General features: G+C 35.4%; 1 protein-coding gene across 1 annotated transcript in view; it reads right to left on the reverse strand.

Annotated features, from left to right (window-relative positions):
- Positions 1 to 12908, reverse strand: part of CDH2 (cadherin 2) — a 93274-nt gene extending 80366 nt beyond the window's left edge. The window contains exon 1 of the mRNA XM_017853526.1: positions 12799 to 12908. Within this exon, the coding sequence (XP_017709015.1) occupies positions 12799 to 12877 (79 nt within the window). The 5' untranslated portion in view covers positions 12878 to 12908. The remainder of the gene's footprint in view (positions 1 to 12798) is intronic.
- Positions 12909 to 14760: the final 1852 nt, after the last annotated feature.

Raw genomic sequence — 14760 nt, forward strand, 5'->3', positions numbered from 1 at the left:
TATATGTATTTAAAATATATAGTTAAGACTATCTGCATTTTAAATGCTTTAATATAAAGCATATAAAAAACTTCTAACTTAAACATACAGCGATCTAAATTAGAATTTAATTTAGTAATTAAAAGTTAAAAATATATACAATATAATCATTTTCTACATTCCTAGATAACCAAACTGTATTTTGAAAACAATCAGTTTCTGGAACTTACTGTTCTCTTTAGTAATTTAGTGCCCAGAGATTTCAACTAATTTAATTGAAAGGAGTTTCTTTCTAAAAATGTCTATCTTAAACATAATATAAACACTTTAAACACTTTAATTTCAAAAACACACAAAACTAATCACTGATTTCCATTAATAATAAGACTTTTGACTAATTGTTAACCTTAAAATCCAGTCAGAAGGAAAAAATAAATGAAAGCAAAGAAAGAGTAAAAAGAAAAAGGGAGGAAAGACAGAATAAGCAATTAAGAAAATTTACAAAATTAGTAATTTTCAGATACCACACAAAAACAGTAAATGACAATATTTGTATAACTTCTATTTTAGAATTAAATAGTAAAAATATCAGCAAAAAATATGTAAATTAAACTGAAAGATAAAATCAATACTTGCATAAAATCTTCACTGAGGATAAACACATGGGTATTAAAATCGTGATGAGATTAACTGAAGAAAATCGTGATGAGATTAACTGAAGAATTTTGATGGGAAAGTTGGGAAATTTTGTGGTGGTTGCTCCATGAGTGAGGTCTTAGTCAGGGAGATAATCTGGGGAAGTGTTATGCAGGAGACCTCTCTTGTGATCTACACAAGTCTTATTCAGAAGAATAACAGAAAATAATAGGCGGGGCATGGTGGCTCACGCCTGTAATCCCAGCACTTTGGGAGGCTGAGGTGGGAGGATTGCCTGAACTAAGGAGTTCGAGACCAGCCTGGGCAACACGTTGAAATCCCGTCTTTACTAAAATACAAAAAATTAGCCAGGCATGGCTGTGTACACCTGTAGTCCCAGCTACTCAGGAGGCTGAGGCAGGAGAATTGCTTGAATCCAGGAGGCAGAGGTTGCAGTGAGCCAAGATCACATCACTGCACTCCAACCTGGGTGACAGCGTGAGACTCAGTCTCCAAAAAAAAAAAAAAAAAAAAAAAAAAAAAAAAAAAAAAAAAAAGCATTTGCAATTGCAGGAAGTTTTCAGAGCAAGCCATAAGGGTATTTAAATATTATTATTATTTTTATTAATTTTTAATTGACATAATTATACATACTTATAGGGTATGGTGTGGTGTTTTGATACATGTACATGTACTACAGTGATCAAATCAGGGTCATTACCATAGCCATCACTTTAAACATTTATCAGTTAGACAGGAAGGATAAGTTTCATAGTTCTATTATAGCATAGGGTAGCTATGGCAAATAACAATGGGGTATACAGTAGTGCATATACGATTTTGAATATTATCCCTTCAAATATTATTTTAACTGTTGTGAATTAATTTTTATCTGTTTTATTGTAAAAAGTCTTCACATTTTTAACACTATAAAAAAGCCCAAGGGCACATGAATTCTAATTTGACAGGATCATTATTATATCACCTAATTACTATCTTCATCATTCATGGGAGGAAATGGATTCTAGTGGCTAGGAAGTCACTAGACATCACTGACCAATAAGTGCTATGGGTCAATCAACAGCTTTATCAAAAGCCAGAAACCAGAATTTCTCTGTGAAACTTTAAATTGTAGAGAAAAGGCCAAATTCAGCTAGGCCTGGTCTAGTCTTTAGTCATGCTTTGTTTGTGCCATGTAGCATTTCAACAAAATAATTTCATTTTCTTTTGATCTTTCTACTTCCCCCTGGGAGGCCAGCTGATAAAACTAAGGCACCGATTTGCCCATAAAATGAGACCACTGAAGTTCTAGCCAAAATCTTTTCCCACTATTGTCCGTTTACTTTCCATTACCAAAATTTCCTTCTAGTCTATTAATAATGTAAAGGCTATTTGGATCAAAACATAATGGTGGGTTGAACAGGCTGAGAAATCTTGGTTAATGTCTTTTGAACATGGTAGTAGACGTGGGGAGTAGGTATAAATTATAGACAGTCTTCCAGGGATCACAGCAGAATGACAGAGGTATCAAGGGCAGGCACTCCAAGATCTTGCTAGACCATCCATAACCTGACATCACCACCACTCCCCTAGAGATCATCCTCTTGATACCTGGAAATTATTCTCCTTTCTCAGCCCAAGGAGCTACCTGCTGATGGCCTGGAGGGCAAATGCTGTGCAACAGAAATACAATGTGAGCCATATATGTTATTTCATCAATTCTAGCAGCCACGTTGAAAACTAAAAACCAGTTGCGGTGAGTATCTGTAGCACACCGGTATCCCATTCATGGCATTCTAGCTCAGAAACATGGATCTACTTGCCATGCTGCTTAAACATTAGGCTCAATGTAAGCATTAGTGATGCTCAGAAGTATCTTCAGTTTTTCTCCCCTTCCTAGATATTCAGAAAGATTACACTTCTCATCTCCCTTGACATTAAGCCTGACCACATAGTCAACAAAATCAGCAAGTAGAAGGGACACATATCACTTTACAGCAGAAGCATTTAAAAGTTGATGCCCTCCTCCTCTGCAGTGGTCATTCTTTCTGGTAATTATGAAAGAACGGGCCAGCTGGAGGTAATACAAGATCAAGCCCACAGGATGAGTGACCACCCCCATGGAGAGCTGCCCTGAGAATCATCCACACCTACAATGGACTTAGTATGAATATCAGTTTTTTTGTGTTAAACACAGAAAACTGGTGGTAACTGTTAGTGTAGCACATCCTAGCCCATCATGTCTAATAAGGCCTCAACTTGAGTGACCCACAAGACAGTAAAATTAGAACGAAAGTTCTATAAAAATGAAATAAATCAGAATCAAACTTATTGTAGGTTAAGTTCAAAAAACAAACTTTTAAAATTACTACAAGTATTGATATTTCCCTACCAAGAAAGTTTTATTATAATGTTCCCCAAAATACTACAAAGTCTATTAGGAGCTGCTATTTCATTTCCTTTTCAGGAGGTCATGTCATATTTAACTAACGTATATAAGTTGCCACAAATAAAGAAATAATGTGCTATGATATTCTTCTTTAATACGAAACTGAAAAAAAAATCAAAACAGCAGTAGGGATGATACAGAAGAATGATTATGACATCAAAAATAAAAAATTTAGCTTTCAGTAGTCTAGTAATGCTATGCATACAATTTTATATATTAAAGTACTGGGAAAGCAGAAAGATTATTGCGTTCTCCCTTGTATACATTCTAATAACTCAAAAGTTTTTAAGCTGTTCTTCGCTTCATTGATATTCTTCCTCCAGGCATTCTATGCTATGAAATTCAAAGAAAACTCTTTCTTTTGACAGAATCCAGCTAAAAATACATAAAATACCAGTGCTTAGGCAGAATTATTCTTTTATTATTCTTTTTTCTTTTGCAGAATGTACCCATTAACAAATTACACTGAAATATCACTACCTCTAATTAAACTAGTCTTTCAGAGTACAGGTGGTGTAGAAGCTCCCTTTTCCCAACTGTATCATTATTAGTCTCTGAAATTTGATGTAATTTAGTTAGCTCCACATTTCTGGCTACTTATGTCAACAAAGAAAGAAACCTAATTCCTAATTTTAAAACAGGTTTTGTTAACTTTGAAAGAAAAGACTTTCAACATAAATTTTACTGAAAACAGAAATTTTGCTAATTGGCATTTTAAATATACTACTCTAAAAGAAAAAAAAAAAGCTAAACTAAATTAAACCTGTTTCTCAATGAATTTCCACAATGTGGCCTCAAAATGTGCTACAGAAACCATTAAGAACAAATGTGTCCCCCGAGTAACCAACTTACTAAGATACAGGTAGCCCAAGGAACAAAAGGACGTTACAGTTTTGTGAAACTTGATTTTAAAAGAAGATATTCATAGAACATGATGTGCATTAAGCACACTAGCCCCACTGGTATGATGTGATTATCACAGTAACTAAAATTAAAGTACATTGGGCTATTAAGCTACTAAACTCCAAATCATTTGCTGACAGTAAAGTTACAAAACAACAGGGTAAGATTTCATCCTAAATACTTAATACAATTTAAGAAGTGCTTATTTTTTAGGAAAAAAAGGTCATGATCATACACGAAGAAATTATATATATATATAACAGTTCTTGAAAATTTACCATAATAATACATAACTGATAGTTTAAAAGGTGAATTTCCAGTATTTACTGCAAATCCAACAAAAAGATACATCAGATCACTAGCTGCTGGAAAGAACTTTGTAAGTTGAAAAGTTGTACTATTCAAGTAAACTGTAAGAATTTAACAAAAGAAATACACAAACCCCATTACTTCTAAAGGATACCTACATTTTCTGAACATTAGCAACCTGATGTGTATTAAGTATTTAATATACACAGAATTCCATGAAACCTTCAGCAATATTACTATTCTTTCACAAAGGCAATGAAGATATTCGAAGTCATGACATGAAATCTTTAAGCTGCCAACACAATTTAAGTACTAAAAACAATCAATACATTCTAATATAAGTTCACTGATGCCTTATTATTTGTGAAATATTATCACGTAACCAGGTAAAATCATGGCTTCCCAATGCATCTTTTATGATTATTTCAGTTCACTACTTTCCAACTTTTCAAAGAATTATTGTATAAACCCTAGAAAGCTGCTCTAGTAGGGAAGATATTCTCCCAAAAATCTATAGGGATAGGTAATATTTCTCAGACTCAGTTCAACTCACTCAGGTCTAACATACAGAGCCACAAAGAAAACAACCACAAGTAGTCTATGGCACATAATAAGAAATGGATTCCATTTTTAAAGTATTAACATAACAATAATAAAAGGCAATTTAAAGGTTACTTAATTTTATATACACGTATAAATGTTTGAGTTTGGGTAAGACTCTTAAAATGCCAGTTACTTTTATTTAGAAATTACATTTTATGCTTACTAGATTTTTATTAGTGTCTACAACTGTAGAACTGTAGTCATGTCAAAATGCCATCATTGGTTGTTTTTTTTTTTTTAAATCCTCTTGAAAAATGTTCCCTCTCTTTGTTATACCCTGAAATGAACATCTACATATGTGAACACACCAACTCAGCAATCTGAATAGTTGCTGCTTCAACTGACAATAATAACCCTTATTCTCATTAATGGGCTGACATTTCCTCTTGCAGAAATGATTACACTTCTATTTCACCATTCTCATTAATTACAACAGAGTGAATAGGATTAACTGCCATACACCATAACAGGATGGCCATCTCAGGTATGCTCCAGCTCCACATCACATGTTTTATCTGGAAAATGTCTTAGGTTGGTGCAAGGTTGCTCTAGGGTTCTGCCTAGGAGAATTCCACACAGACCCCTCCTGAGTGCTGCTAAGCACTCTTAGTCCAGCTGTTAGGTGTACTTGTAAAGGGTCAAGGTATCTTTAAATTTTTCAGAGGTAAAGAATTTTCACATTTAATTCTCCCTGTGTAAATATATAAACATGTATTAAAGGATTTCCATTACATTAACTAAAATGATGTCCAGGCAAGCATCCTGTGCAAGTATTATTTGCTCCCCATTTACATTTCTCAATCTGTATGTATTAGCTACAACAAATCGAGTTAGGCTAAAATAATATCCTTATCCTGTCCTGATAAATAGATGCAATAAGCAGACTAGTCTAAATTACATCCTTTGCCTAAAAGCCCTGGCATTATTAATGCTTCAGGATAATATATTAAAAATCCTATTTTTTTTTGGAAAACTAACTTACAGTAGACATTTGACTTCCATAAGCATAAAAGTGAAGAAAAACAACAGATGTGGATAACTGGGACGATGACAGAAAAAAAACACACACGTAAACAGGAATAATGAAAAATTATTAAGCGTAAATTTTTTGTCTAAAAAAATGACTTTTTTTAAATGTAGGGATATAAAACCAAGGACATATAGAAATTAGGTATGAAGACTTCCCGAGAGCACGGCATGGCACAATAGGTCCACACTGCTGAAGTATCACCTTGTTCAAACACACAGCAATAATAATCAGATGTAAAAGTAAAAACAAACAGACAACAACAACAAAATACTGGCCAGGATCAAAAACAAGATAGTGTACCATAAATGAACTAGTGTAAATTGCTGACTGGATAGAGAACAAGTGGAGGACAAGCGGAAGTTCAGCCTTTGCAGGGTAAAGGAACGTGAAGGTGACAGGAAGCTGGTACAGCAGCTAGGATGCCACTTGACTCCAAGGATTGGGGCTTGGGCGAGGGCTGAGGATGGGCTTGAGCAAGGGTAGAATGAAAGAGAGATGAAAACAAAAATCTCATTCACAGTGAGCCTGAAATTCCCAAATCATTACATATAAAAAAATCAAGTGCTTAAGAAAGCCAACAAAAATCAATAACCAGAACCTAACACACTGCAAAGGAAATTAATTCCCTGGGGTACTCTTCTGGTTTCCCCAATCCCATTGACGACTCCCTCTCCATCTCTTTCAGTGCCTTAGGGTTTAGATCATGACCTTCCCTGATCCACATTTTCATCCTAGGTAATTTCAAACAATCTTAAGGTTTTAAAAACCACCTGTACTAAGATGAATCTTGAATATGTATGTCTAAACCGTGACCACTGCAATGAGATCTAGACTCCTATATCTAACTGCCCGCTTGCCATCTCCACTTGGAAATCTAACAAGCAACTCAAACTATAGAGATGTGAAAGCCAACTCTGGGTTCACCCTCCTCCTGTACAACCAACTCCACTGTAGTTTCACCCTCCACCCAAATGCTCAGACTACAAGTCTAAGAGTTGAGTTTAACTCTTGTCTTACCAAAGTGTAATCCATTTGCAAGTTCTAACAGCTCCATTTCCAAAATATATCATCAATAGGACCAATTCTCATCACCTCCACAGCTAACATCTTACCTTCAGTCATTATTCAGCATAAGTCATAGATAGAAGGTTCTAACTGATCTCCTACTTCCACTCTTCATAACATCTACAGTGGCCTTTGAAAAACAAACTGGATCGTGCTCAAAAGGTTCCTACTACACACAGAACAAAATCCTTAACAAAGGCCCTGGCCCTTTAACCTCATCCTTCTTTACTCTTCTCCTAGCTCACTGGGTCTCTACAGTTACGTATGTTTTCTTGTGATTCCTCCAACAAGCTAAATTGGGTCCTGCTTCAGGGCCTTGTTTGTATATTTGAAATATTGGACAATGGACGAGAAGGAAGAGGAAAGAACAGTGGAAGAGGGGAATCAAGAGAATTTGGAAAAACAGGCAGGAGATGAAATCCAGGTTAAAAAAAAAGAGATTAGGCTCATTTTGTCTTTTATAGATTTTATAGCTAAAGTTATTTTCCTTAGTTTTCCAACTTTCTTCCTTTTCTTTAAGTATTCAATGGGTGATCAGAGCTGACTTGTCATCAAATCAGATAATGAATAAAACGAACATGAGATCTTGTTTTATTTTTCAGCTGGTTTTTCTGGAAATGAGTGATGTGAATAATCAGCTTCATAGGGGAGGGGTGCAGTATAGTACGCTCTTCAATAAAATCTAAACAGATAGAGAAGTGGCAGATAAAAGCGTTTTGATGTTGCAGTGTAGTTATTGGTCTGCTAACCATAACATGTAGCTATGGCCGAGATGCCCCAGATCACTCCTACAGTCTGAACTCTGACTGTATACCACACTCCTTCTCAAACAAATTTGAAAACTTGCACAAATAATGAACTAAATTCCAACTAGCTTCCCAGTAATATTAATATACAATGCCAACAACAACAGTCTGGTGTTGAGCCAGGGTTCACTCATAAATGTATTACGTCCACTCAAAACTGGGGACTAGGCACAAAGAAATCTGTGGGCTCAGCATCTGAACCGTCGATTATAACCCTGCTTCAAGGCGAATGTGTTGAATGACACATAAGAAAACAAGAACAAAGGTAAAGATTGTACCCACTTCCTCATATGCAACAGCACTGGGAACAGTATTACATTAACTTGTTTTTTACATATGTGTGAATTCATCTATCTGATATAAAAGTATAGCATACAGTACTATACTCTGAACAGAATAAGGAATCAAATATTATTCTCATTACTACTGTTTCTAAGTCATGAGGTTCAGAATGTTTGTGATAAAATATCTCTTTTGGATATCATGTACAATGATTCAAATACTTTAAGTACTTTTAAAAAAATTATTTGCCAAAACCACAATGAGATACCATCCTCACATTCAGTTAGAATGGCGATCATCAAAAGTCAGGAAAAAACAGGTTGGCTGGAGAGGATGGTGGCAGAAATAGGGAACACTTTTACACTGTTGGTGGGACTGTTAATGTTCAACCATTGTTGAAAACAGGTGGCAATTCCTCAAGAGATCGTAGAACTAGAAATACCATTGACAGCCATCCATTACTGGGTATATACCCAAAGGATTATAAATCATGCTGTATAAAGACCACATGCACATGTATGTTTATTGCAGCACTATTCACAATAGCAAAAGACTTGGAATCAACCCAAATGTCCAGAGTGACAGATTTGGAATAAGAAAATGTGGCACCATATACACCATGGAATATACTGCAGCCATAAAAAAGGATAAGTTCGTTCCTTTTAGGACATGAATGCAGCTGGAAACCATTATTCTCAGCAAACTAACACAGGAACAGAAAACCAAACACCTACATGTCTCACTCATAGGTGGGAACTGAACAATGAGATCACTTGGACACAGGAAGGGGAACATCACACATCGGGGCCTATTGTGGAGAGCGAGGAGGAGGGAGGGATAGCATTAGGAGATATACCTAATGTAAATGACGAGTTAATGGGTGCAGCACACCAACATGGCACAAGTATACATATGTAACAAACCTGCACATTGTGCACATGTACCCTAGAACTTAAAAGTATAAAAAAAAAAAAATTGCTGTTTAGACAACGGTTTCCCACCTTTACAAGTAGCAAAACAAAAGGTCACAGAGCGTAAGTTTCCTGGTCACACTGAAAAGTGGTGGGTGGCACTGATGCCGGAAGCTCTTTGGGGCATCCTGGGAGGCACCCATTCAAATTTAGCACAGAGGAAAATTTCCGTTTCTTGTTGAACTTCCCCACACTCAATGAAAATGAACTACATGATTCCTAATCTACCATTTACGGTGAACATAGAGATGGACATGGCAAGGTCCCTTATCTCTAAGAGTTTAAATTTAGGGGGAAATGGCTTAAAAATAAATAACATAATGGGCAAAACTAACGTGCTTAATAATTGCATTTCAAGGGAGACAGGGAAATAACTGAAGATACAATGGAAGTGGCAGGTGGCTTCTGATCTGAGCACCAAAGAATAAACATAATCCCAGTAGGGTATAGACAAAAGGTGGCAGCTTTGGCATAAACAGGGGCATGAACGCCAGGCAGTGATGGTACATTCACAGAGGTATCAATACGTAGAGAAAGGGTGGTGTCTGGATCAGCACAGCAGTTCTTCCCTCAATGCCTCTGTTAATGAGTATTTGGGAAGTATTTTTTCAAGGACCAATTTGTTTGGCAAGGTTTTAGGACATATTATTTTTGTAGGGAGGGATTTTTATGAACTAATGTCTTTTATTGGGAAAACAGTCTCTAGGTAGGCTGAAATCCATTAGTCTGAAAGGAAAAATGTCGACAGAGGCACAAACTAAAGATCTAATTACTGATGCACATGAGTGGTTCACTGAATTTAGAGGCTCTCTCTGTGTGTATGTGTATGCAAGTATATGTGTGTGTAACAGACATATCTGACAGCAATATTAAGTGTTAAAATTTAAATTCCGTTGTCAGTTTTGTACAAAAGCTTAGAATTTCCCCATTTTCTGATCCCGTGGGTCTGACATATTAATATGAGAAAGACCATTAGTGGCACTTTTGAAACACAGGCATCATTCAAAAATACACAATGTAATATACAAGATGTGATTATAAAGAAATAGGATTGATTCCACAAGTCACACAGAAAAATCAGATTCATTATATTACAGTCATGCCTTGTATAAATTATAGTCCAGCCAACAGAGGCACTAAACATGCACTTTAATTTGGAGTACAGTACAGAAGTAACTTCACTATCTAATGAGATGAATTATTAATAAATGCTAAGATACTAAAAAAAAAACCATGCTTGTATTAAAAAGGCCAACGATAATCTTATGTATTTTACAAGTGATCTTCAATAAGCCACTATCATTTTATACTCAATTGAACCACACCCTCGATTAGTCTGATATAGTATACTTTTCTTTAAATTGCAAGAAATTACATTGATAATCATTTTTTATCAATTCTTTCCAGTTTGGTGCAAAAAAATTTAAAAGAGCAATGAACTAAAAGCCAGTAAACCCAGTTGTGGTTGTGGTTGCACTGATAATAATCTCTCAACAGCTTTGGATCTTCATTTCTTCAGCTGTAATACGGAGGACTCTCACTAGATGACTACTCTGCTAATATCTCGTACAGCACTAAAACTATGCATACGCTATAGTCTAAAATTTGATATCTTAACAAGTACCCGAGTGAATATCACCAGTGAAAGTTGTGCTCACGTTCTGTTTGTTTTGTTCATGTTGAGCAGTCATTATGAAAATACAAGGGTTTTTCTAAGGCGAAAAGCAAAGGAGAACACCTACAGGGATAAAATTATTTTAAATTTTTTTTCTGGTTTTTAAACAGCTATATATCCCAAAGAAAATTTTAAATCCAAATATCACATTCCAGGTAACTATAGATGAAAGAGCAGCAAGTGCTGCAAATAAAAAATCACAGTAATTATTCGGTTGTCATTCTTCCTTCCAATACATTAAAAAATTACATAGGCCTTAATGAATTTTAATTTATAATCTAGGTGCTTTTATTTTGCTAAAGTTTGTATGTCATCACAAAAGAAAACAACAACAAGAAAACAAAACGAAACTCAGGCTTTTGAAACACAACTCCCTAGAATAGACCAGTGGCCTTTTTTGTATGAAACAGATTTCAGTCATTTCAACACTAAGGTGTCACAATGAGTATAAATCCTTGAAGTTCAAACAATACTATTCGTACTTCAAGTTCCAAATTCTATGTCTCATTCCCTGTAAAAGTAATGGATGTCAAATGGTAAAGGGAAAACTGTTTAGAGCACCATTCTTTAAAAGAGTTTTTTGACCTAATAAGGAATACAAAACAGGTGCAACTCTGGAAAATAAAATTAAACTTTCAAGACAAATAAGGACACAATCCATTATTTCTCTCGAGTTTATCTTTTTGGTAGGATCAATGCTCCTCAGGAAAGATTAACTGAAGACCTATGAAGTTCCTTAGGAGTTACGTGGCAAGCAAACCAGAAAAGGCTCTTCTTTAACCTTACATGACAGAGTGTCTTTTTGAAAGTTTCTAACAAAATAAACTCATTCTTTATTCAGTTTTCTTATCAAAATGGCCATACACAGACATTCCACTCCAAGTTTTGGTTTCCAGTGAGTAGCATTCTTTCTCTCAGGTTCAGAGTCATTTGCTTTACTAGCCTATTTTACATATACGTACTACCTTTTGATAATTCTTTTCACGGACTACAGTTTAGAATTTAAAACAGGCAACTTTGCTGCATGTCTTATTGTTTTTCTAGGTGTTTTCAAACCCCTTGATGTTTGGTGAATTTTTACAAAATTAATGAGGTTAACCTTCATTTTTCAGACTTCCAAAGTTTCTTTATGTTAACACAGACTTCTCATTTAAGGATGACTCATATTCGTCTTGTTTAACTTTATTTTTAGGAAAATTTACTAAGCTCAAAGTAGATACAAAAAAGGAGATATATGTAATACCAATCACATTTATTAGATAACTAAATACAGGTTAATTCCACTTACAATAAATGAGAGACTTATGAAGATAGAAACCTCAACACTAAAATTTAAAGATATATTAATCATGTTTTTCATTGTATAAAGGTCCTTATCATAGCTGCATGGGAGTCTCTTGTCTTTTTCCGTTCCACGCCGAATATGTATGTCTCATCACAAGGTAGGCACTGTGAGCGAGTTGAAAATATACAAGTGAATGGGGAAAGTATTTCACCAGCAAGGAAGACACACTTGTATCTAAGAATTTCTGCAGTAAATTATATGAATTAAGATGAAGATCTACTTAGTGGGGATTAGGGAAATTAGGTTAAGAAATTTAAAAGCTGAAGTTGACATTTATATAACGTAATAGAGTATCACAGAAAATATAAACTTTACCACAAAAAAAAAATAGGCTTGTAAATGTTAATTTGCCTGCAGTTTGCAGAAGAATGTCTGCTATAATAAAAGGTGCAAATATAGTTTGTTGCTAACTATTATCAGCTAGATTTGAAAATGTATCCCTTGTTTTGAAATACAAATGTACAGCTCTCTAAGTCTACAACTCTAGAAAAGAGGAGTGAAATACAGCTTTTGTAACATTTCCTTTTTTTAGATCATCACCATCCCACCCCCATAAAATACATTCGTAGTTTTCTGTGATTATGTTTTAGTTTGATTTTAGGATAACAGAAATTCACATAAGCATTAAATTCCTTGTTTAAAATATCAAATGTACTTTGTAGGTAAGTCTTCTCATTTTATGCTACTTTGTTTTCCAAGTTAACTAAATCACCATGATATGGAATAATAAGGCAATTTTTGTTACCTGAAAGGAAAACATACAATTCTGCTTGGTTCTTTAATTTCTCAGTGAAGATACACACATAACGCCTTAATAAAAACATGCCATTGAGTTTCCATTTCCCATAATTCCTTCTGCTTAGTGAACAAAGTCATAATAGGTATGTCAGAATGAAAGCAGGGATAAAGTTCTTTTGAGCTGACGGAAATGCCGATGCAGCTTTTTATAACTGGAATACTGACCGTCAGCAAAACAGAGATTGGGTGGCTCAAACAGAGCCCTTATTACATCTGATTCACTGATCCCTTTCAAATTCTTGCCCCCAACCTTGGGCACAATACAAAACCTTTCTGAGCTCTGCTGGTGCTTTTGTCTGTTTGCAAAACAAAATACAACATAAGAATAAACTTTAAGGGAGTAAAACAGAACTTCTGTTTGGAAAAATCTCTCCCTTTTGGTTGTCTTAGATGCGTGTTCTATCTAGTGTTCTCAGCTAGTAACAATCCATCACTTGTTATTTAGCAATCTGTTAAGTAAAAACATCTATAGCTGTCCCAGCTTTTTCTCAAGAAGGAACTTGGGTGAAAAGTCAATAATATATGCTTTGCATACTCAGTAGCACTCAAAGTGCTTATAAGATAATCAACATTTGTAGGGAGTTGGTTTCATATCCTAAATTGGGTACGAATCCAAGATTAGATGTCAAAAAGAGTGTATCTGGGAGACTTGTTAAAATACAAAATCTCATAAATAAAGAAACGCATTTTATGTAAAATGAAAGATGCTCTAAGTGCAAACCATGCCTACAAATAATTTTGCTAATGGGTAGATACAAGATTCTCAAAGAGTGCTTCTTCTCCCAGATTTTTACACACCATGAAACTTTCTGAGGATTCAGATAGGCTGCCGGCATGAAGGTAGAGCTACCTTTAACAACGGGTGGTCAGATGTCTTGTTTTTAAACATTCCCCTTTTAACAATCAACTTTCTAGTTCACACCAAATGCTAAGGTGTTTGGTACAGCATAAGAATACTGTCGGAAGCAGTAAAATAACTTACAGAATACTTTGAGACAATGCTGAACCTTAGGATTCTGAGACGTGAGACTGGAAAGAAGTGAGTTCCAGTAAGTTGCAGAAATAACCAGAGTAGAAGAAAGAAGGCAATGACACCTCCAAGGAAAAGCAAAGCTAACCACTGCTTAAAATATGGAATTCATACAAGAAAAAAAAACCTATAAACTGGATATGGGAAAACTTACAAAAACTTGGTAGACAAGTGTCAAACACTTTTGAGTGAGAGTAATGTTTTGGGCCAAACAAATACACAGGCTGAAATTATAAATGAAAACCTAAAGGCTCGCAAAGCTCTCAAGAGGTTATTGTTTGAACATGAACTAGAGATCTAGCCAGAGTAATGGGAATGGGAATCTCAAAAGAAGAAACATATAAAAAGAGATGATGAGGAAATAATCCATAAGAATGGGTAGCTAATATGATGTGGGTATAGAAAATAGCGATCGAAGGGAAGTAAGGAGTCCAAAAGGATGCCAGTGTTTTGAATCTTGACTTGGCAAAAGATGAAAAGAAACAGGTTAAATCTCAAGGAGGAAATAGTTTCATGAAAGACTTTTTCAGAACTGCTGATTTAATTCAGCATTAAAAATATATATGAGGGTTGGGTGCAACGGGTGCACCTATAGTCTCAGCAATTTGGTAGGCTAAAGCAGGCAGATTACTTGAGCCCGGGAGTTCAAAACCAGCCTGGGCAACATGGCAAAACTCTGTATCTACCAAAAATACAAAAATTAGCCAGGCCATGGTGGCGTACACCTGTAGTCCCAGCTACTCAGGAGGCTGAAGTGGGAGGATTGCTTCAGCTCGGGAGGTGGAGGCTACCATGAGCTGTGATTGGACCACTGTACTCCAGCCTGGGTGACAGAGTGCGACCTTGCCTCAAAAAAAGGTTTGTGTGTATGTGTGTGTG

This window comes from Rhinopithecus bieti, unplaced genomic scaffold, assembly GCF_001698545.2.
Source record: "Rhinopithecus bieti isolate Rb0 unplaced genomic scaffold, ASM169854v2 scaffold_35900, whole genome shotgun sequence".
Lineage (NCBI taxonomy): Eukaryota > Metazoa > Chordata > Mammalia > Primates > Cercopithecidae > Rhinopithecus > Rhinopithecus bieti.